The 24,721-nt window shown below is 42.6% G+C and overlaps 1 protein-coding gene across 1 annotated transcript in view; it reads right to left on the bottom strand.

The window, feature by feature from the left end:
- LOC144512921 (sodium channel protein type 2 subunit alpha-like) overlaps nucleotides 1–24,408 on the bottom strand; it is a 30,356-nt gene extending 5,948 nt beyond the window's left edge. Inside the window, exons 1-23 of the mRNA XM_078243898.1 lie at nucleotides 24,102–24,408; nucleotides 22,301–22,419; nucleotides 21,920–22,009; nucleotides 21,453–21,581; nucleotides 20,879–20,922; nucleotides 18,701–18,994; nucleotides 17,612–17,675; nucleotides 16,444–16,585; nucleotides 15,780–15,986; nucleotides 13,574–13,849; nucleotides 12,446–12,787; nucleotides 11,568–11,700; nucleotides 11,150–11,388; nucleotides 10,851–11,024; nucleotides 9,940–10,296; nucleotides 9,246–9,767; nucleotides 5,863–5,998; nucleotides 4,677–4,831; nucleotides 3,847–4,020; nucleotides 2,748–2,870; nucleotides 1,457–1,732; nucleotides 289–342; nucleotides 44–181 (exon numbers count right to left, since the gene is read on the bottom strand). Of these exons, the coding sequence (XP_078100024.1) occupies nucleotides 44–181; nucleotides 289–342; nucleotides 1,457–1,732; nucleotides 2,748–2,870; nucleotides 3,847–4,020; nucleotides 4,677–4,831; nucleotides 5,863–5,998; nucleotides 9,246–9,767; nucleotides 9,940–10,296; nucleotides 10,851–11,024; nucleotides 11,150–11,388; nucleotides 11,568–11,700; nucleotides 12,446–12,787; nucleotides 13,574–13,849; nucleotides 15,780–15,986; nucleotides 16,444–16,585; nucleotides 17,612–17,675; nucleotides 18,701–18,994; nucleotides 20,879–20,922; nucleotides 21,453–21,581; nucleotides 21,920–22,009; nucleotides 22,301–22,419; nucleotides 24,102–24,368 (4,455 nt within the window). The 5' untranslated portion in view covers nucleotides 24,369–24,408. The remainder of the gene's footprint in view (nucleotides 1–43; nucleotides 182–288; nucleotides 343–1,456; nucleotides 1,733–2,747; nucleotides 2,871–3,846; nucleotides 4,021–4,676; nucleotides 4,832–5,862; nucleotides 5,999–9,245; nucleotides 9,768–9,939; nucleotides 10,297–10,850; nucleotides 11,025–11,149; nucleotides 11,389–11,567; nucleotides 11,701–12,445; nucleotides 12,788–13,573; nucleotides 13,850–15,779; nucleotides 15,987–16,443; nucleotides 16,586–17,611; nucleotides 17,676–18,700; nucleotides 18,995–20,878; nucleotides 20,923–21,452; nucleotides 21,582–21,919; nucleotides 22,010–22,300; nucleotides 22,420–24,101) is intronic.
- Nucleotides 24,409–24,721: the final 313 nt, after the last annotated feature.

Here is a 24,721-nt window from a genome sequence, read left to right as displayed (position 1 = left end):
AGTTTACATTATCTGATAGAGACTGCTACTAAATGCAACTTATCTTCTTCTTCTGCTGATTGAAGTTGTCGATGATGACACCGATGAACAGGTTGAGGGTGAAGAAGGAGCCGAAGATGATGAAGATGACAAAGTAGAGGTACATGTACAAGTTCACTTCATATTCAGGCTGGTCTTCCAACTAGATTAGGAAAGATGGAACAAATTAAACAAGTCACTGGCTTTCATAGCTTGTGTACGTCAGCCTCTTGACTTTCAAATCCCTCTGTTGAGCACCGAGAGACTTACATTGCGAGAGTCCACGGCTGCGTACATGATGTCCATCCAACCCTTAAATGTTGCCTAAGAGCAGATGAGAGAAGTTTCAGAGTGTCAGTCTGGCATGTGACAGTCAAGCTCCTCTGCTTGGCTGTCACCAAGAGGAGCGTTTTATTTTCAATTTTGGTACCCCATCATAACAATAATACAAATGTTATTAGCTCTGGGAACACCCCTGCTTTTAAGACATTTTTGGGAAAGAATTTCAGTGAGTTTGGGTCATCATTTAGGTCTCACTATTTATTATTTACTAATCTTTATCTGCTGTAAAATAGAACAAAATCACCTCATATATCACATAACCAGCTGTTTTAATAACGGGCGTCATTCCAGCTGCAGGAATGATTCTACGCTCATATTAGGTATTTGTGTTTATGTCATTCATTTCAAAGAAAAGTAAGGCTATAACATTGAGAGATATTGTTATATTGTCTAAGTGCGTTTTCCAGGACTTGGTGATATTACACATGCGGTTTCCCTCACAGTGAGCGTGACTGAAAGTGGCTTTGGACAGTCGTTGTCCATGGAGAGGTGCACGTGACGGCCCAGAGCCTGTGTGTTTGTGCATTTTCAGGTCCTTGGCCAAGGTGCCAACGAGGTAATTGGGAACACATGGCCTCTGTTACTTAACCTCGCCTGGCCAGATGCCAGTGTGTCGGTCCCTTTACCCTGCACCAACCTCAGTTTTCTTTTGTTACGTTACTTCTTTTTTTAACATTGACAAACATGCACCTCACATTGACCGTGGCATCAATACACCACTGATCCTGACTTTCCCCCCCCCTTTTGTTTGCAATTGGTCTATAACCACGTTATACCAACGTTCCACTTCCGGGATTAGAGTGCTCTCTACATGACCGCAAGGTTGCCCAGGCTCTCACCACATGTCAAAGTGTCCTTGAGCAAGACACTGAACCCCATGTTGCTCCCCAGATGCTATTAGCTGTCCGCTGCTCCTAATATACTTAGGATGTCTTAAAATGCAGAAATAGAATTTCACTACATTGTACTGTGTGTATGTGATGATTAAGAATACAGTTTATTTGTTTGTTAGTAGCTGTCAACTGCATCATAAATACTTGTAAACATAGACATTTTGTCTTCACAATTCCGCCTGTGTCACCGAGACTAAACTCACCACTTGCAACAGAGCCAGATAGCCGGCACCGACGTTGTCAAAGTTGATCTTGACGTTCTTCCAGCGGGCGCTGTCGTTGACCAAGTTCAGGCACTCGCTCTTGTTGTTGACGACGTCAATGGGGAACACCTCGTCGTTGGTGGTGTTGACGCAGTAATAGTACTTCCCCGCAAACAGGTTGACGCCCATGATGCTGAAGATGAGCCAGAAGATGAGGCAGACCAGCAGCACGTTCATGATGGAGGGGATGGCCCCCAGCAGCGCGTTCACCACAACCTGGAGAGGTTCAAGCACACAGACAAACTCAGCACTCTCCTGACGGTCAAACCGAGGTCTCTGCTTGCCAAAAATAGAGAGGGCTGTTTCATTTGAGACGAGTGGCCATTACGATCATCTAATCACTTAACTGTTCATAAATAACAAAGGTGGACACCTGATTTGATTGAGCTGTAAAGCTGATGCTACGAAGTGGCTATTTCAGAAAAAAAGCCAAGGCTGATTTAAAAAACTTCATAGTCCTATATTATTCAAAGCTGTATTTAATATGTAATGTCTTCACACATAAAGCTCTTAACACCATACATATCTACAAAGAGAATTTAACAGAATGACAGTTGGAAGGAAGAAGGTGGATAGGTGAAAAAGTTAACATTTGATAGATAAAAAAGCAAAACAGAAAAAAACCTTAGAGAGGCGGGATGAAGTCACAACATTTTGTTTGACTGTAAATGAAAAAAGACACACAACAAAGAAAAAAATTACAGGTCAAAGGCACCACACGAGCAACGTCAGAGAACAATGCCTGAGAGCAGCTATATACAGTAGTCCATTAACACAATGTGCAGAAAGGCATGCAGACAGAAGAGGTACAGTGCTGTATTGCAAGGAAAAGATAACTCTACAGAAGCTGTAATAAGCATGCAGTCTTACGACTGTAAGGCTCCCTAACATGCTAAAACCATTTCATAGACATCCAACGTTGAACCAGAAGAATCTGAGATTCTTAAAATGTAAGTATAAATTATACTGGCATTTTCCTTCAGCAGCCTAAAGCAAAGGACAAGCACACCTGACATATAGCAAGTCAAATAAAAATAACATGACTAGAACACCATTAACATTTTATGAAATAAATGCATGGACTAGCTGAAGGTGGTCTAGCTTCAACAGGTTAATATTCTAAAAAAGATTTTTTAATTTCTTAATCTGGCATGCTGGTTGTCAGCCAGCCCACAAACAATCAAAATTTACACGTGGGGTTCGTGTCGCTGATATTTCAAGATGTGCTTACCCTCATGCCCTCAAACCGAGACAGGGCCCTCAAGGGCCGGAGGGCTCGGAGTGTCCTCAGAGATTTGATGGCGGAAAGCTCAGAGTAGCCCAGAGCGTTGGCTACAAGGCTGACCAGGGACACCTGAAAGACGGTAGTGACAAGAGACAAGCAGGGTGAAAGGTGAGGAGTGTAAAAGGTCCCTCTGCACTGCACCAGCCTGAGTGTTTGAACAAGATGGTTGATGAGGCATTAATGATTAGTCTGCACCTGTTAAAGAGATAATAATGCATTTAAAGTCTTTAAAAAGTACAGAACAGCAGAATTTCCACTAACTGTGAATTTCAGATAAAGAGATGTGACAACAATGAACCGTAACTTGTGCAGACTCAATGGTATTTATATCTGTATGAATAGTTGTAAGGAATAGTTTATGAGAAGATAGATACCACTCTCATGTCTGTGCCAGGGTTTACTTGAGCCAGCGTATGCTGGCTCTTTGCCAGTATCATGTGTAGTTATCCATTACATTACATTACATGTCATTTAGCTGATGCTTTTATCCAAAGCGACTTCCAATTAAGTGACAGCAAGAATCAAGTGCAAGCACCTTAGCTTCAAATATCAAACTACAAAGAGCCACATAAACGTGTAAGCAAACTTTTTTTTTTTTTTCAAGGTGCAGTCGGAAGAGATGTGTTTTAAGCCTGCGGCAGAAGATGTGTATCCGGCAGATGAAATTATCACTGGCCAAAATGTCTGTTGAGAAACCTATGTCAAATAAATAAATAAAGGATTAAATAGCATATTAAATCAGTGGTCTTGTTAATCAAATATTTTTATGCACCAATTTTCTTTTAACAATGACAGAACAATCTAAGGGCCGTCCGTCATTTTGACATTCATAGAAGACGTGTTTGTGTTTTTTTGTGTTTTATTGCAGTTTAAATGTAGACTATTATATGTCTATTAAAAACATGGTGTGGTATAAATATTCTCATCCAGCTCAGAGCAAGCATGTATTTCCCAAAATGTCAAACAATTCTTTAAAGTCTAAATCGTCTTTGACTTAACGCCAGATTGGACGCTTTATTTTTTTAGATGGACTGAATATACATACGTCTACAATGAGGAAGTCGAGCCAGCACCAGGCGTTTGTGAAATACTTGACAAAGCCGTATGCCACCCACTTCAGCAGCATTTCCAGGATGAAGATATAAGTGAAGACCTTGTCTGCGTACTCCAGCACTGTTTTGATGGTCCTCCGCTGCTCGATGTAAACGTCCTCAAACGCCTGTACAGCATTGAATAAATAGTAAAGACTGCTGGTGGAAAACAATGAGTTGTGAGTTAGGTGTGATCAGGGCTGAGGTGCTTGCTGTCATGTGTCAGTGTTAACCACCAGTGTTGTAGTCGAGACCACCTAATCTGAGACTAAGTCAACACCAAGACCAGAGTGTATCGAGACCGAGACAAGACTGAGACTTTGAGGGTTTGAGACTGAGTCAAGACCAAGACCAGATTTGTATTAGACAGCCAGAGCTTCATCTCCTGTCTCACTCATTCACTTTCTTGGGAGTGTGTGTAAAGGAGACAGGGAGAGGGGGATTTACAGTAACAAATTTCAAATTAGAAATAAGGAAAAAAGTTATTGGTTGCATTTGCAAGTTTTGACCCCTAGGCATAAATCGGACAATGCACAGGCAATTTAGCAGAATCCGTGCAGTTGTGGTCTTGACCGCTCTTGAAATAAAATCTTGAGTCATCATTATCCGACACAGAGACGAGAATGAGTACAAATGAGGTCGATTCCGAGACGAGACCTTCAAAAATTGGTCATGACCAAGACCGATCTCAAGTACTACAACACTGCTAAAAAATATTTTCGGATCACAAAAGGAGGTAAATGCACATTTACACACACACACACACACAAAAGCACCCACTTACCAGTGCTCCACTGCTGAGCAGGATCATGAATATGATGAAGGATTCGAACCAGTTGTGCTCCACTATGATGAAGCAGGTTTTCCTGAGTGTCCACCAGGTCTTAAAATGGTCGTCGTCCTCGTTTATCTGGCAGCACTGGAACCTGCTCACACAGCCTGCAGGCATGGGGGGGGGGAAGTGGCAGAAGAAATGGCCACAAGAATTAATATGGGGTCCATGTTGACTAAAGGTGGTTGCATGATTAAACCAAAACAACCCTCATCTTTTTTTTTTTTCATTACTTGGCTTTTCTACAGCCAGGTTTTCATACAAACCTAGTCCAAAATCAAATTTAAATCTTATTGTGTTCTTATCTACGGTTACCGTTTGAGTGCCATTAAACCATTGCAGAATCGTCATATTTTATTTCTGTATTCCACACTCATGAAAGACTGAAGAGGTACTTGCAGATTCAGAATTGCACTGGAGGTGCGTCAGACTAAATGTCAGGTTCCATTAGAAACCGAGACAATCCCACAGACTAGTTTTCTTTCTGTATTGCTGAGCATTTGTATTCGCTGTCACTCAGCAGTGAGTAAAACACACCAGTGTAATGCACAAATAAGTTCATGCGATTTGAAATGTGCTCTGAAAGCATTTCAACTCCCACCTTTCTCGCTTTGTCCCACTTTCACACTACCCATCATCCTCCCTGCCTATCACCCTCACATCTAGGGCTGGGTACGGAATTCAATACTTTTTAGGCACCGACCAAATTGCCTCTATAGTATCGAGTATCAAAAAATGCATCGTCATTCAATACCCAATTTCAATACTCAAGGAGTAAATCTCATCAGATGAAGCAGGGTTTCCTGATTGTCTACCAGGTCAGTGAGCCAATAGGCATGCAGCATGCTTCTACCAAGATCTAATAACGCTGCTGATTGGCTGTCTAACGTTACACGCTGAGAGACAGGCAGGAAAAACTATGTTACACACAGAGACTGGGCTCACGTAGTAGGAGCTAAAAAATAAAAACAAGATTTGTGCTGTAATGTGCAGTGTTGAAATTTCTTTTTGTTAAAATGGATTTTATAAAATTGGTATGGAAAAAAGTTTTGTTTAGGAACCGGTATCAAAGTCACGGTATTGGTATTGATATCAACATTTTTTGAACGATACCCAGCCCTACTCACATCCCTCTCACCCTCTGTGAAGCAGGCCTCTGGTTCCAGTGACTCCTCGGGCTCCAGCTCCACTGAATCCACCCCATCTCCTGGGGGGCGTATATCCACTGTGCTCCCCTCCGATGAGCTCAGAGGATGGGGCTCTGCATCGAGCTTCTGCATGGATGAGGAAGTATATGAGAGCACAAAGTTACAATGCAGCGCCACGGAGGTTATGGGAGCCAACCGTCTGAGCTGGTTATCATTGTGATTCTCCATTCACATGTACTCCAGTGCCACAACTATAGATACCTTAGTGTGGAGACTAGGCACTGTAAATGCTCACAGAGTCGGGCTCAATAAAGTCATTGTATTATCATCATCACATGCATCATCGATCAAATGTACCTACAGGCTTTGATATTAGTTTCATCTGATGGCTCAAATCAGATTATGTGGCAACACATAGGCATAGGGAGGTTGGCACTACGGAATTGCACTGTGGGTACGTTTGATTTGACCTCAGTTCGAGGAAGAGTGCATGCAGTATTCCAGTGCATTATCAATCCAAGCCTGAAATAGTACCAAGCAGAACGTGTGCTGAAGTATTTTCATGTCCACTGAAAAATGACCTCAAATCAAATGTGTCTATAAATGATCCCATTTCCAAAATTACTTCTATGAATAATAACCCCCCCCCCACCACCCTAAAAGCTAGAAGCTACCCACAGAACATTTGTTCTTTGTTGAACATTTTCCTGAGTGACATGAAAACACGTTATTTCCATTCCTTGAAAGCAGTGTACAAGCTTCTTCTCTTTGTGTTGAAGTAGACGGTTAACCACATTAGCTTACCAGCAAAAACCAGTACTGTGCACTGTTTAAAAGCCAGAAGTTTGTGTTCCCATTTATAAAACATGTTGAATTAGCACCAATGCATACCCATATTTTCGTCCTTCTTCTCAGTAATATGTAACACATGTAAGGTTGTTACTGTTGTCAAGTTCTTCCTTGCAAACTCAGAATGTTCACTTCTCTGAAACCCTAAAATGCAGTGATCTTTGTTTTTGCATTATTGGTACATTACAACATCATCTGCATATAGTGAGACCTTTTGGCATTGTAAGGCTTCCTTTCGGTTATTCTTTGGGCAAACATAATGTTATGTGGCCTCGTGTCTGATCTCTCTGTCTGGCTTGGGAAGTACAGGAACATGTCATCCTAGACAGTGCAGCAGCTCTGATTGCCGTGGGACGCAGCTAATACGGCATGGGAATGATGGAAGCATGCTGCTCACAATTGCATCGTTTTCTGGAGGGGTGTTTCCCACCGGTTTCTCTTTCTTTCCTTCAGCAAGAGACCCATTTTAGCTTTTCTGGGCATAGATTATTTGAGGCTTTTACGCTTAACCTAACATGCTTTTATTTGGCAGATTTTGTTTGCATTTTACTATATTTGTACAAGTTGGGTGATGAGAAAGTTGTAGTTGAATGAAAGTGGATAACACAGGCGTAGAGGCACAGAACAGCGCTGGCTAATCCACAATACTTGTGTACATGCACCATCTCTGGGAGGATTCAATGTAATTTTGGATGGAATTTCTTCTATTCAATATTTTAGAAGGCTAAGAAGTTACCCTAATTTAAATCATCATCGTCATAAAAAGTCTAATTTACTATAAATTGTCATGTGTTATCTGTCTTGCCACCCTGAAAAAATGGATTAATTTGTGTTTCAAAATTATCTCCCTGGAAAGAATTCTGTAAAAAAAAAAATCTTTCATTGTTTCACTATTATTTGAGTATCACAGAAAGCAAGTACAAACAAGTATTCCATGTGTGTATGCATGGGCTATGAACCAGACAAATTACTTTTGTCCATTCCATCTCTCCCCCCTCTCCCTCCCTATTCTCTTCCTCCTCCTCTCTTCCTTCATTCTCAAGTTCGGAGTGTTGGATGGTAATCAAGACCGAAAAACAAGTCAAAACCAAGCAATGAATTCAAAAGCAAAGATCATGTTAGATGAGTTTGTCTATCAATGGAAAAGGTGGAGTTGCTCATTCGTAATGGTTTGTAACTGTAGTACAGCCTGATGCTTAGAGATAAATTATGAAGGGGGGGGGGAGGTAAAGGGAAAACGATTACAGCATTGAGTGTGCTGCTGTACGGGGAAGGGTTGGTATAAAGCAAAGGGGGGGGGGTGGGGGCGGAGGGCAGACCAGGCAAAGAACAAAAATGGGCAGTCCACTGAAAGTATGAGAAAAATATGTTTTTATGTCTGTAAATGGCATAGGCAGTCCTCATGGTTAGTGCTATGGTACAATAAAGTGGTCTTACAATTCTCCTCTCACTGAAAACCTTGAGAGCGTCTGTGACACAGCTGCAATAACAAACGGGGGGTTAAACAAAGTAAGTCAAACACACCATAAGCCAGCAAACAACCTCAAGTGTGCTTTCACTGGTCAGCTACAAGTCACAGTGGGAGAACACCTTAGCCACACAGAACAACTTTATACATTTCCCTGAAAGCATATTCCTTAATAGATAGCAAAAGATTGGGATGCTGTATTGGTACTGACACTCGACACTTATTCCACACAACTAACACACACCAAATTGTTATTATGTAACTTGACTTGAAATGTCTAAATATATTTGAACTGGTGCTGGATAATCAGAATTCACCTACCCCTGACTACAGGGTGTTAAGATCAGTAGTGACGTGAGGGAGCATTTGCTGATCCATATATGGAACATGTGGTGCCATGGCTAGAAATAGTCTCCTGGGTTGTTTTGAATCACAGGGGATTGGCACCACACCCACAGTGGCAAGTTGATATCACCAGGTCAGCCTGGCAACACCTAACAGCAAACCTGGCATTTGCTCTGTTAGAATAGGCAATGAATTACCAAGCAAGACTTCTGTGCAAATTATGTGCCAATGGTGTATTTCGTTTTGCTTAAATTGTAGTTTGCTGCTTCATTAATTTTATCTTAACACATATGCATGTTGCTTCACCTAAAACACGGAACAATTAAGCAGTCTCTCTGTACACAAATACACTGACACATACACTCTAATGAGCGCTGGTAGAAAGTGAACCTGCTACATACGCCAAAGGCAAAATTCTTTTGCTACCAAGGGCTTCAGAACTGTGTAAAAATTCAAGAAGATTCCCTCACTAGCACAGCATGATGCATGCTGAAATGAGTCAGCAGATATGTTATTTTCAAACTGCTTGACTGTTGGAAGAATTTCTGAAAAGGCCATTGCTATGCTAATCTTGACATTCAAGCATTGACTGGCCTGCATTGGGTGTTAACTTTTACACATATGAAAGGAGCTAATCAAATACAAAAGCTGTGTGACTCAAAAGGTTTCCTACAAACTGGCAGACATCTAATCAAAGTCTTTTTATTTTACCTCTTTGCTGCCCTCCACATCCGACGAGTCGCTGCTGAAATCTTCTGTGTTTAGGTTTTCAAAGTCCGACTCGCCCACAGCAATGGGCACCGTGACTGTCAAGCTGGGGTTATGAATAAATGACATATAGTCACATTCCTCCATTGGGTACTTGGGTGTAGTGTCCCCACCAACCCCAACTACCAGACCTCCTCCTGGCCGTCCATTGTCCTCTGTTATGTACACCCCACTTGGGTCCTTGGTGATCTCCACTGAAGTGTGGTTGGAGATGCAGTTTCCTTTGCCATTGCTGTGCAGTTCATCCAGGGGTTTGATCTCCTCAGCCAGACCGGAGCCCTTACTGGCCCGGCCAAAGCAGAGGCTCTGGAGAAACTGCCGCACTTTGGATTTGACAAATGCGATGCCCCGCTGGATCCGGCCCACAGCAATCTGCAGGTTGTTCATCTCATTGTCGTCGTCAGTTGCTGCCAGATTGTCAGCGCTGAATGAGCTCAGGAGGAGAGCCAGGAATAGGTTTAAAACCTGGGAAGAAGTGGACATTAGTTGCAAATAGATCATATGTGCCTTACGACTTGACTTTAAAACCAATCCAACGAAATATTAAATAACTTCAAAATCTGAAGCAAACTATTGCCATAATCTTAACAGTGTTATCCTGATTATAAAAAAGAAATAGAGAGGAAGATCCCCATACCACCAGGTTTCCAATGACCATGACCATCATGAAGACTATCAGGCACATGGACTGTCCAGCCACCTCCATGCAGTCCCACATTGTCTCGATCCACTCTCCGCACAGTACCCGGAACACGATGAGGAAGGAGTGGAAGAAATCGTGCATGTGCCAGCGGGGCAGTTGACAGCTATCAGAAATCTTACACACACACTCCTTGTAGTTCTTGCCAAACAGCTGCATACCCACGACAGCAAAGATGAAGACGATGATGGCCAGCACCAGAGTCAAGTTCCCCAGAGCGCCCACTGAGTTACCAATGATCTTGATCAGCATGTTTAACGTGGGCCATGACTTGGCTAGTTTGAAGACCCTCAGCTGTTTTGAAACAAAAGGAAAAGCACCGTTGGACTTTCTGGATTTCTTCTATAACATTCAATAAATGAATAAACGTATATTTATTTCAAAACAAAAGTCTTGGGTTCACAAAAGTAGCGTAATATATGAATACAATTGTAAATAAATGTCTAAAATGTCATTTTGTAATAGCACTTTTTGAATAGGAGTGTTGTCAAACATCGCTTGGACTCGCCGGTGCATCTTTTGTCCTCGGAGGGTTAAAAGCAGAACAACATTTTATTATACTGTACTGTTTCCTTAAATAGTCTAGCAGCACAGCAACAGTCATACAAAGCTAATCAGGTGGACACACTGTATCCCAAAGGCCAAAACAACTCTCAGTGGGACCTCTCATGTACTGCACAAAAGCTCTCATTACATCATTACCTCATTAATAACATGAATGTTATTGTGAGAGCCATCGTGGCCTGACCCTAGAGGTAAAGGTACATCTTCACTTTTCTCATCTGCGGAGCGGATGAATCATGTAATGCAGCGTTTGTAATAAGATATCACTTCGCCAGTGCTCTTACCAATCTAAAGGACCTGAGCACAGACAGGCCTTCTACGTTGGCCAAGCCAAGCTCCATCAGACTCAGACTGACAATGATACCATCAAAGATGTTCCAACCCTCTTGGAAGTAGTAGTAGGGATCCAGGGCAATGATTTTGAAGCACATCTCTGCTGTGAAGATGCCTGTGAACACCTAATGACAAAAAGGGGGCAACATTCTAATTTTACAACTGAATCTACATCATGAGACATTTTACATTTATGTTTTCTTCTGGTTTTGTCCACTCAGAGTTTGTAAGCATATCACACAATACTTGCCAGGTTTCCAACTGAGAGTACGTAGTCAAATTCATTAGTCATGGGGTAATGCTCCATGGCCATGAAAAGGGTGTTGAGGACAATGCAAACTGTGATGGCCAGATCCACAAATGGGTCCATGACCACCGTGCACACGACGTCCTTGAATTTCAACCACGTGGGGCTACAATCCCAGATCAGACAGGTGTTGGCGAATCTATACCAGCAGGGGGGGCATTTCTGTCTCGACTCTTCAAGCTCTGGGAAAGGAGAAATGACCACATTTCATCATAATGAAATGCAGTTCAATGTATTTCTGTAAGATTATTCCTTCATATGCTGTCCTTGTAGTTTTCTCCAGAACTAGGAGGCCATGGCATAAAGTTCAAGACAGAAACAAAGAAGACTAAGGACAAAACATGTATGGCGTGATCCTGACCTTCCATGGTGTTGGTGAGGATACTGGCCACACTCATGGCTCTCTGCCTGGCCACTGGTTCATCTAAATAATCCATGGATGGCTTGCGAAAACCTGACCGGCGTTTCTTGAGCTCGGTATCCGTAGTTGTGCCCTGGAGAAAAAAAACATGCGCATAAAAAAAAAAAAAATAAACAGATTCATGAGCAATATTTAGCAGAGATATGTACAGTATAGAACACGAGTCAAACAGACAATCTCATGACAACAAACATTGGAAGTATTTTATCATTTTATAATTCATGAAAATCATTTAGGGACAGTCTATTGCAGCCTGGTTTCGTACATGTATTCTAAAGGACTTACATACCCATACTTCACCTCCACAGGTGTTTTCACTTACAGTTGTGCTCATACGATTTACATACCCATGCTAAAGTTGACTAAAAAGGGGAATAAAAAAACATCTTTTGGAAATTGATCTTAATGCCTTAATTAAAAAAATTAGCAGATTTTTACTTTTAAAGGCCAGTTATTTCATGGATCTAAGATACTATGCATCCTGATAAAGTTCCCTTGGCCTTTGGAATTAAAATAGCCCCACATCATCACATCCCCTTCACCATACCTAGAGATTGGCATGGGGTACTTTCCATAAGATCATCTCTCAATGCAAATCAAACCAGCTATTAGACTAACTGAAATAAAACCGTGTTTTTTCATTGAGTGTCCAAAAACTCATTTGGTCGTTCCATATATAGTTCACTATAGTTTAATAAACACTACATAAGGAATAGTGAATGAGAACATGAGAACAAAGGGGTGGGAATAAAAGCAACTAAGGGGAAGAAACTTGAAGCCGGTCAATGGGAAAATAAAGCATGAAACAGTTACGTCACCTCAGGCAGCAGGAGACCTACAGGGGAGGTTGTTACAGAGGTTCCACCGACCAGCGACACTACACCATTGCAGTCCACGGCGCAGTGCATCTTGCCGTTGGCGGGGAGCATGACCCGCGGCGCCCCGAGGCTGGTCTGGCTGACGGCGCTGCAGCGGCGCTCGAGACGGCGCGGCAAGAACAGTGAGCCCCGCCGGCTGTCGCTCTCCTCGAAAGTGCTGTGCTCGTCGTCGGCGAAGTCGTTCTCGGAGCCCATGTCGCGTGCCCGGCCACGGAAGCTGAATAGGCTGGCGCGGCTGTTCCTCCGAGGTGAGAAGAGGGATCCCCGGATACTGAGGAGAGACTGAGAGAGAGAGAGAGAGAGAGAGAGAGAGAGAGAGAGAGAGAGAGAGCGAGAGAGAGAGAAAGGAAGAAACAAAAGAAAGTTAGAGGATGCGGAGTCCTGGAATACTTGGTGAAGACTTCGAGGATAGAGGGGATACACCAAAATGACACATTTGGTGCTAGGAGGTTCTGTGAAATGAGGGAAGGACACGGATGTAGTTAGACTGAGCAGGAAGGAATGAGACCGAAGCAAAGGAAGGAATGACGTAATATGCCCCAAATGTTAACAGTAAATGTAGCTCGATTTTTATTGCGGCTTCTTTAAAGGAATAGTTTGACATTGTCGGAATAAAACTCATTTGCTTTAGAGAAAAAGATTGATATCACTCTTATGTTTCTATGGAGAAACCATAGTCTTAAGGCTATAAACTCTGCCTACCAACCCCTTTCAAAGCTCACTAATTAACACATTACATCTTGTTTCTTTACACTCTACAATAACAGTAAAGTGTAAAACCAAAGAATTGAGCCAGGCTAGCTTATGCTAAGCTAAGTTGGCTCCAGCTTCATAGTGAATGGACAGATAAAGTGGTATCAATCTTCTCATCTAACTTTCAGCAAGAAAACAAATTACAGATTTCCCTGAAATTCTGAACTATTCCTTTAATTTATGAAACTGAATACATACTGTAATAGGTGCAAATAAAGTATGTGTTGTAAATGAAGTATATCACTGGCATGATGTGAAATGTTGTGTATCTTTTCTCAGGGAATTATTAAACGCATTTGTCAGGGAAGTATTTACCTGGTTGGGTGAGGAGCATCTCTTTTCATAAGAAAGTCTATTGGCATCGATGGAGAAGCGGAAGCTAGTTCTCTTGATGCTGTCCTCAGACTCAGACTTGTGGAACTTGTCGCGGCCCCCCCTCTCCTCCTCCTCCCTCTGCTTCCTCTTCTTCCACCTGTTGCGTCGCTCCTTGGCACTTTTGGAGCTGAGCTTAGACGTCCCCGAGGAGGACTCCGAGGTGGGGCCACCTCTCCCGCTGTACTCTCCACTCTCTGTGGCGGCTGCCGCGGCAACCTGCCAGCCAATCAGAGCACAAACACAGTTGTCATGGCGACCCCGTGCCTGTCTCAAAGGCTCTGGCGGACTGGAGAGGAGGAGAGAGTCTGGCAGCTGAGAGCTGCAGCAGCATGAAGAGCCAAATAAGCCCCAGACACCTTCTAAAAATGGACGCCTGAATGTTTTCATGCAGACCAAAACATTTCTAAATTCTTGCATTCATAATACTCATCCAGTAAGAGAAAAAAATGTGTGGATGCTGGGATAGGTAGCAGGCTTTTTGTTTTATAAACAAGTTGGAAATTCTACTCTTAGAAGCCAAGCAACATTCATCAAATCACTGTTTAGAAAAACATTAGCGGCGCAGAATTTCTAACCCTAACCCATCTTTCCTTAATAAATACGATTTACTACCACGTGCACTCTGTTTCATATTAGGTTTTTTCCACAGAAATGTGCTGTGTTATCACCATGAAAGGCTACTGAGAGGCTAGGTTGGGGGATTTCAACGGGTAAAATCTGGTGATGTCTATAAATTGACAGCATTGCCAAACATACCACAAACTCTGCATATCCAATAATTATGATAATTATGCAAATACAGTATGGCACTTTATTTAGAGTTGTATACTTAATCTTTTATCTTTGTTCTAATGGAGAGAAATTCTTCATGTGTCCCACAAAACGTACAGCGCTATAGCCCAATGATTTAAGAGTCTGTCATGGCATTTTTAGCCCAACTAACAACAGCAATTGGAATGTGCAAAAGTCTGATAAGACAGTGTTGAGCCTGGAAGAATAGTGCACAAGCCTGATAAGACAGTGTTGGGTCTGGCAGATTAGAAGGCTTAAACAGAGGTGTGGTAGAAGGTCTGAAGGGAAACATAAAGCAAGAGAATGCATCTGATCTTCCACTAATGACGAGGAGGTGGAAAATATGTGGTGTAGTATTGTACGAAATGTAAAAGGAAAATAAATCTTTTGAATTATGTTACACTATTTATACAGACACTGTTGTTCCCAACCTTTTTTTGGGGGTCACACAATCCCCACATCCCTGCCACATGATCTCAAGTGCCCCTTCATCAACTCTACCAGTTATGTGTTCATTTCAATAGATTTTAAAAAGAGGATGCTAAGTAACACTGCATAAAAGTGGATATTTTTTTACAAGAATCTTTAACAGGCACATGAATTGTCAATTTTTAGGACCAGTTCTGTCAAGTGTGCATTCATACTACTACCACATGGAGTGGCAAGAGCTAACCCTTTTTACCATCTACTGAATACATTTAGCTTACTATTTCAACTGTTTACTTTTAGCTAATTATTTCAACTGTCTACCCGTGCATTCGGCCGTGTGTTATACATGTCGCCGGACAGAAATAGACTAGACTAATAGTCTGGCTTTGTTGTCACAAGCTTAAAAAATAACTGGTTATTTCCATTTCCATTATCCAGCATTTCACTTGCACTCCATTGTCCAGCTGCTAATTGTTCTTTCTGTAGGTTGACCAAGGACTGCTGACCCCTGAGGGAGCAGCAGAGGGGTGTCAGTCATCCAGGACAGTGAATCCCTCGGTCACCCGGGGCAACGCTACTTTTGGCAGCTAGCACAAGACTACAGTATAAGCCCAAGAATCAACAGAGTCCCCACCCCAGTTAAGATAGATACAAAGAGATTCTCCCAGCCATATGTTATGAAATACTCAGACTATTTTACGTGCTCCAAAAATTCAAAGTTCCTAAAACTTCCCCGTCGCTTTAGCAGTTTAAAACTTCAGTTTAAAAGGACTCGCCACTTCTCAAAACGGACCTTTTTCCTCATAACTCATTTTCAAATAAAATGTTTTGAGATATTCACTTGTATGAAATGGACACACAACAACTGGTGGCCTGTATCTCAATTCTAACTGGAAATCTGAGCATACAAAGATAAATGTCCTGCCTGTGCCTCCTCCTGCTGTCTCTTCAGCTGCTCCAGCATGGCCTGGAACTCCTCCTCCTTCTGCTGGGCCTCCTCGATGGTCGCCTGGTTCTGCTCGTCATAAGCCATGGCCACCACGGCCAGGATCAGGTTAACCAGGTAGAAGGAGCCCAGGAAGATCACCAGCACGAAGAAGATCATGTAGGGTTTTCCTGCCGCGCGCAAAGTCTGATGGATCCAAGACAGACAGACAGAATTTATTTAAAAAATCTACCTATGTATGAGAGTAAAAGAAGGCTGCCATAGATTAGTCTTTGAAGTAACACAATATACTGTATTGTGTCCAGTTGTGGTCATCCCATTGTTTGGTGACTTGCTGTATTGTACTGCTGCAGTACAAAACAGCCTAAATAGCCTTACATAACAGGCCTGGTCTGTAATTGCAGGATGACAACCCTTTTGAAAAAACTCTTCTCGAACTAACTGGGTATGTTTGCTCAGATATTTACTGTTTGAAGGCAAGTCTTTTATTATGAAATGAAATATTTAAAAGGTATGTGTTACCAACGTTCTGTGAAGTTCACCGTCAACAACCTTTACAGATAAGATGGTAAAAACAGTAAATAGACCCAAGGGACAAGCAAATTCTGTAATTCTATAATGGTCAGAAGTGAATTCTACCAACCTGCTGGTAGAGGTTTTCCCAGAAGTCCTGTGTCATGAGTCGGAAGAGGGAGAGGAACGCCCAGCTGAAGGAGTCAAAGCTGGTGTAGTCGTAGTCTGGATTACGACCAGCTTTGATGCATATGAAGCCCTCCGGACAGAGCCTGTCAGGACACAGGTGTTATGAATAACACTTTGCATTAGAGGTGGCATGTTGAGTGTTTTAACATATTACCATAAAACTCATATCCAAATGTAGCTCTTGGTTTTTGCACAGATGAGGGCAAATTAACTCTATGATTGAGTTACAATGTTCTGAGGGCAACATGGTTTACATGAAATCTTAAATGTTTTCAAATACATAGCACTGACTAGAATTACCGCTTTACGGTTGCATGCCCCTGACAACCAGTCAAGGAGCAGTTCACATCCATGTTTGTCCAGACATATAATATATGTAATGAAGACTTTGGAGCAGTTTAATAAAAGGTATATTTTGGTATAAAAAGTGTATTTTTTGGCCAAACATCAATGCTTCACACACATCTTCAACCCGGCAGCACAGAAGATCTATACAATCGCCACAGTTACAAGATCAGTGTCACCAATTTAGTATCCAACCAAATCCAACCAACCAAAAACGTTTGCACATCCACTAATCAATGATTTTGCACATCCTGTACTAAACCGTACAGCCTTCCTTCTTTCCCTTTCTAAGACATTTATGTCCATATCTGTTATTTTGTCTTTTAACTTTTTAATTGTAAGATATCTATTCTATATTTATGTTCTTGTCTGTGGCAGTACTTTGCCTTATTGTTTATTCCCTTTAATATGTTTAATGTATGCACAGACTACACCAAGGCAAATCCATTTCAAGTGAAATGGTATTAAATGGTATTAATTTGGTAAAAAATATGATTCTGATTTCAGTCACAAGTCTTGGAACTGCACAACCTAAAGTGACTCTTTGATTAACGGTTTAATTATTAACTGAAATGAGTAAGCTTCCCTTAACGTAAGCAGAAAAACATTTGCCAAAACACATTAAATGAAATGCACTCATAGTTAACCAGCAGTTTAGATTCTTGCAAGGCCTCAGAGCGGTGGCGAGTGTCGACACTAATTGTGTATGCTCAGCTTTGTGGTGCATCTAATTGGCCATATAAATAAAACATGTCAAGCCTTACCCGGCGCCACTGCCATTCCCACAGAGAAGAGCATCCCTACGGCCAGGGAGGTAATAGTAATTTCCTAGAGGAGAGGGGAGACAGAGGGACAGTCAGAGCAACTTCACAGGAGTGAGGCTGCGGATATGAAGAAACAGAAAAGATTGATGAGGGAACAGGAAGACAATATGCACCCTGTGGGGTTCTCTTCACTTTTTGTGTGTGGTGTAATATTGTACATTGGTTGGGAGCAGTGGTGTCGGACTGGGGGTGGAAAGGGGACTGAGTACCCAGGGTCATCATGTGAGGAGGGCCCAAAAAGATGCTAGAATGAATAGCTGTGGATGTGGGGAGGGGCCCATAGAGAATGCCTTTCTACAGGGCCCAGAATTGTGTGCTACACCCCTGGCTGGGAGACTGAGAGGAAACATGGTGATTTGTCTGTTTAACACCCAACCACATTAGTCATCCTTTTGCTTTTTTGTGTAAGCACGTGACTTTTGATTCAGTCACGGCCACTCTGTCCTCATTTACCACGTAACTGTCATAAAATTACAATCACATCAGACTTTTTTGGGAAACAAAATATCATTGATGCAATAAAGATGCCAGACTATACGATCAATGCAATTGTAATCAGCTCTGCCTGTCTCTTCTTCTTCTCCTCTTGCTCTGGCATCAGCTTGTCATGTAGCTGGTGCACATCTCCTCGATATCCTACTGACGGTCAGTGACTCACCCTCCTCCGGCACTTCAGGCGGCTCATGCCACACAGATGGGCCATGGGAGAATGATGAAGGGTAGTGAGGGGGTGAAAGTAGAGGGTTTTATTGTTGTGGCGATTATCCGCCACATTTGCCGCAGTCTCCCACCAGCCATTGTTAGAGAGCACAACCCCTGCTCCCAGCCATGGCTGTCGCTCCTTATCACGGCAGCAGGCCAGTATGCCTGACCTCCCCTAGACAAACCACCGCCATGACCCATCTCTGCATATGAAGTAGCCAGTATCTGACTCGGCCCGTCTGGGGCGGACGCTGACTTGACCCCGGTTAGCCCGTGTGCGCCTGGGAGACATGCAACAGCACTTTCATGCCGCCTCACTCTGCTTACTCTCATCGCTGATGTACTCCGTCCAGTTGAAGGAGCTCTCCGTGGCGTTCTGCACAAACGCGGTGTTGATATCCAGCAGGGTGTTGTTGCTGAAAAACATCGTGGTGTCGGCAGTGATGTTGCTGCTGTTGGTGGCGTTGTAGATGGGCTCACGCACGCACTTCTGCCTCAGGTTGCCCATGAAGAGCTGCAGCCCGATGAGGGCGAAGACACTGAGGCAGAACACGGTGAGGATCATGACGTCCGAGAGCTTTTTTACAGACTGGATCAGTGCGCCAACGATGGTCTTCAAGCCTAAGTGGGAGAGAGGGTAAAGGGTGGCGGGAGGGGGGGACATCGCAGAATGATTACTGACTGCTAATTACAGCCACACGCTTTTATAGAAAAGCTGCTGCTAATAAGAGCTCACGGTAGCAAGCAGCCAGGGGGATCTGCAGTGGAGGTTTCTATATGAACTGTTGGCAGTCATACAGGAACCAGGCTGAAACAGATCACTGCTTATCATAGATAAAGCACTAGAGAAAGTTAGGTTTCTCATGCCCATTATAGTGCTATGGTATAAGGCTCTAAGAAAGTGATCGTTAATAAATAACACGTTATAATAATCTATACATCTGTGCTTTTGTTTTCTGTTAGAAAGCCACTAAAAAAGTTATACTGAGCTCTTTTTTAGTATAGTCGCAAAGACCAGCTCACAGTACTAAGTAATGTGCACAAGGTCAATGACGACATATCCAAGCGCACGTTGTTTTATCTATATAGGCACGGCACTATGCACAAGAGGGTTGGGTGAAGTGGTAATTTAGTCTTTGTACTTGTACACTGCACAATGACAATAAAGTTGAATCAAATTAAAAATATATTTGGAGGGTGGTTGTCACATTACTGGTCTCATACCTTAAAGGCTCCAGTGCATAACTCTAAAACTTTCAATCTAGTTTGGATGTCTATTCTCAACACTTAAGACCCATTTTCACCAAAACACCACTCTCAATCTTACACCTCTTCTCCCACCTTTGCGGCATGTGCACTCTGCTCTGCATATAAATATCAAAGTGACAAGCGAAATGCATTTACAGTCGGGAAAATACAAACATGTGCTAGCACCGCTTGTACTAGGCTTTGCACTGCAACACAAATAGAGCCCAAAATGTTTACAGGGAGTCCAAATGTAGTCGTGACAGCTACAATATGTAATGCATGTTGTGGATTTATTAGAATTATTGAATTAGATGATCTTTTTTATACAAAGAGCTAATGACATGTTTTCCTGGATGGTTTACATATGACCTTTTTTTTTTGTTTGTGATGTGAATAGGGTTAGTGTTCGAATGCCATTACCCACTCACCATATCACAATTTCTCCCAAAACACACAACATTGAACAAGACATGCAAAGGAAAACAAGGTAAGGAGGAATCCTACACACCCAAGTCCTTGCCACCAGAAAATCGGCTTTTGCAATGTCTCATGCAAAAAGGAAAAAAAACAAATAGTACACAAAGTCTACTTGTAAGTCTCCCAAGGCAAGAATAGATTTCAACGAAAACAAATTCTGCCTTAAAGGATGTATCTAAAAGCTAAGAATCCTGTCAATCTGTGCAGATTGGAGCAGATTCCAGCTTTTACTGGCCTTGGGACGAAGGCAGCATGAGGGATGGCGACGGGCGTCATTAGGCTTAGCTACAGTGAGATGAGCTGCGAAGGGGGGGGAGGGCGGGGTGCTTGGATGTTAGCGAAACGCCAGTTAGCCATTAGCATTTCATTAACCCTATGGGCCTTGATAGCTCTCTCACCTGGGATGACTGAAATAGTTTTCAAGGCTCGCAGAACCCTGAAGGTTCGCAGTGCTGAGACATTGCCCAGGTCCACAAACTCTGTGACATATCTGTAAGGGAAGGGAGGGGAAGGGAGGGAGGGAGGGAGGGAGTTGGGTAGAGGGGTATTTTTGGAAAAAGTGTGGGACACACGCACATACGCCCAGGCACACACAAATCAGGCACCCACACACATGTTGTGACAAGACAAAAGAAGGGTCATGGGGAGGGGAGGGCAGAGGAGGGAACGGCAAACAGTCACACACAGAGGACAAATGGCAGGAGTGCTGGCAGCAGGCGGGGACAGCCTTACCTGGTATTACTGAGATAGTTTTCAAAGCTCGCAATACTCTGAACGTGCGCAGAGCTGAAACATTGCCTAGGTTTACAAACTCTGTTATATACCTGCAGGATCAAATGCACAGTTACTACACAGCAATACACAGGCAGACACCCATTACACACCATCTGAAAAAAATAACTCCACCTCTCATAACATTAGCAATTACAGGAATCTCTCCAAGAAGAGTGCAGTCTTATTATATTATGCGACCAGTGAGTAACAAATACTATGATCACAAAAAATGAAGTAACATTCAGAGTGTAACCTAATGCCGAAGGCTTTATTCTGTAGTTTTTCAAGACAAGTAGCTGAAGCCATTGAGGCGTTGGACAAAATATAAGCAAGGATAATCAATGCTTTGGGGGCTCACATCCATAATAACAGAGTAGAGTTGAGATTTCTGGCCATGATTTCAAAACGTACACAATTAAGCTGCAGATTTTATTACTCTCTCTCTCATACTCTTCATTCTCTCTGTTCTCCTCACATTCACAGTGGGCTGCTATGCTGATTAGCGTTAAAAGCATTTGGCCTCTTAATCTACGCCAGATCATGTTAAGTTGATCCTAATTATGCTTGTCAGAATACTTACGCCATGAGGATAACACTGAAATCCAGCCAGTTCCACGGGTCCCGCAGGAAAGTGAACTTCCCCACACAGAAGCCCCTAGCCAGGATCTTTATAAGGGACTCAAAGGTGTAAATCCCTGTGAATGTGTACCTGATAAACAAGTGAGGAAGAGAGGAAGTGTGGGGAAAGAGGAGGAAAAGTCACCCAGGGAGAAATAATCATGTTGGTTAGCGGCTTCATCACTCAGAGGTAAGGTGACAGACTCACTGTATGCAGGGCAGTACTGGATCTTTACATTACATCTATCATTGCAACCTCAAATCTCAGTCAACCATTTTCTTGATAGGATCCTTGATTTTTACATTATCTCCAATATTTGCTTTCATGATTTGGGGGATTCAGGCAGGAAATATGTTGTGGATCAGGTTGAAATGGCAAATTAATGTATATTGCAATGTAAAATAAGCGAAAAGAAAATGCGGACTTACTCTACATTCTTGGCCCATTCCGGGGGCTGACTGAGGGTCATGAAAGCACAGTTGGTCAGGATGGTGAACATGATCAACATGCTGAACATCGTACAGACAAAGTCAAGGAACACAATATAGCATTTGCGTTTTCAAACATTAATCACTGTACTCATGCATGCTGTGTGTGATACACTACAACCAAACCTGACAGCTAAACAGTCAGTCATACATGATCTAAAATGTCTTCGACCTCTCAGCAGCAGTAAAGCCATATATAAAGTCGCCATATAAAGTTTAAGCCAATCATGACATTTAGTCTTTGTCATTAAATCCCTCTTTTGTCTGGTAAACCCTTTAATCCAAATCAAGCTTTGTCCACAGAAAACTCTGAAAGGATATGAGTGCACTAAAACTCTAATAGCTACCCTCCTTAGAGGGTTGAAGGGGCTTAAGATGTACAAGGCAGGAGTGGCGTTGAAACGGAAGATTGCCTTCCCGCGATTCAATACTATGAAGGTCTGAAAGAGAGACAGAACAAAATTGGTTAAAATCTGTAAATCCATGCAAAGCCTTGTCTTGTCCCTGCTCACCTTATTTGGCAAAACCGCACTGAAATGACATTTCATAAATCTGCAAGTGTTGGAGTATGTGTGTCTTACAGTGTCTGCTCATCATGCCATGTGTGATTGGTCATAAGAGGAGAAAGGACTAAGCTGTCCACCTCAGGCAGGACAAGTTGGCACTGCAGATCAACTGGCACAGCAGCTCACATTAGCATTTAGCGCCTCTGCTGGCCCATGCTTTAAAGGCTCATTTACCTCATGAGCACATTACCGTTGAAATGGGTTTTGCATCTCACCTGTTGAAATACCAAATGATATGAATGATGTCACCAATTTGTTTGAATTTAATGGAGTAAAAAAAATAGGCATTTCACTATAACGTTGTTAAAAAAAAATAGGACTGGACACGCTCAACTCATGTAGCAGTGAAAAATAATGTAGGTATCTGAAACTGAAGAAAACTAAAATCTTCAAGAAAACTAAAACCAAATTACAACTATATAATCGGGCCAAAGAAACCAACCAGAAAAAATAAAATAAAAGAATATAATAATGTAAACTTAAACATGAACACAAATCATTTGTTTTGTTTTTTACAAAAATAGAACAGACTTAACAATGGCACTCCAGGAGATGGCTCTATGCCTACAATGACTTCCAATCAGACACTAAAGCAGTGCAGAGATTAAACATCCTTGCTTTTTCTACACTACTCCTACTATCGATTTTTGTCTGTATATGTAGCTACATACATCCAAGGCACTAACCCTGATCTGATTGGTTGTGACTCCCTTGGGATTGATGTGCTAGTTGTGGATGATTGACTCCACCTGTGCAGTAGTGGTTGTATAATTAAACCCAGCTGTGTGTGTGTGGAGTATTGTTTGGAATTGTCTGTGCACACGCTGAGGAAGGGCGCTGCCCGGAGCGTCCTTTGTGTGGCAATAAACTCAATCAAATTGGAGTGCTGTCCTAGTAACTTTATTTACTATGAAGTTGTTTTTCAATATTCAATGTCAACATTCAGATAATTTAGTTAAATAGAAGTAGCAGTCACTATTATTTAAAGCTAAATCAGTATACATAATGATGCTTTAACCCTTAGAGAACGGACCTCCAGCCGGCGGCCACTAGAGGTCCGCGGGAGATCGTTGTTAAAATGATCCTGTTTAAATCAATCTAAAATAAAGACCATAACAGCTAGTGTTCCGTTTTTTTTTGCAGCAGAAAAGCTAAGGCTTCTGTCTTTATCATCATTTCGTTGTACGCTTGTGATGACGTCATCACGTTACGTGATGTCCGGTGAAAAACCGCAGGCGGACCATTTCTATCGCAGATGAAATGACGAAATGCCTTTACACTCTGCTCATAATAATATGCATATCTTAAAACAAACCAAAAATGTACAGAGTTCAAATAACTTCTCGAGGGATATGAAGCATTTTAAGATACTCCAGGAGATGACATCATAGTGAGAAAAAATACCAACATAGGTGCAGGAGGACCGTTTCTATTGCAGAGTTCAGAGGGTTAAAGCACAGTCAAGAACAAGCATTAAATGTATCCAATCACATTAGTTATATTATTAATATTTTCCTTTCATAAGGAGGACTTATTTCAGTAACTCTGAAACGGACCTTCTGATTGCTGTAGTAGGTGTCCAAGTCCTCCAGAGGGGTGGACACCAGGTGGGAGGGGGTGTCCCCATAGATGAAGGGGAGAGATTTCCCCGCCTCCAGGTCACTGTTTGGTCTGGGCCCATTTTCATCGTCGTTGTCGTTGCGGCGCTCCACTCGTGGTCTTCGGGTCTCCTCCTCGGCGATGCACCTCTCGATGGCGGCCAGTGACTCGGGCACGAAGGGGCGGAAGCTGTCAGGTCCGGGCGGTACAAGCAGCTGTGCCATCTTGTCATCCTGCTCCTTCAGAGGGCAGCGACGGGCTCAGCTGGGGCAGGGAGCTGCAACGAGAAGGGAATGCGGGGGGGAAAATGGGTCAGCAGTTACGGTGCGGCTTCAGGGTTTTTCCTGCATAGAGTAAAGTTTTGGTGCCCCCCCCCAAAGAGGTTTTAGCAAGCGCCAAAGGAAAATCACGAGCACCAAAGCAGCCAGCCTCCCTCTCATCCACAGCTGATATATTTTACACATGTGGCTGGCGCTGGTAAGCCAGCTAAGCTATAGCATATTAATTAAACAAACTGGACTTTGAGGTCAAGTGCAATCAAATCCGGGCCCAGGTCCCGGATGCGAACGCCCCCTTA

This window comes from Sander vitreus, chromosome 24 (genome assembly GCF_031162955.1).
Source record: "Sander vitreus isolate 19-12246 chromosome 24, sanVit1, whole genome shotgun sequence".
Lineage (NCBI taxonomy): Eukaryota > Metazoa > Chordata > Actinopteri > Perciformes > Percidae > Sander > Sander vitreus.
Note: the sequence above shows the minus strand (reverse complement) of the source record. Positions and strands in the feature narration are given on the sequence as shown.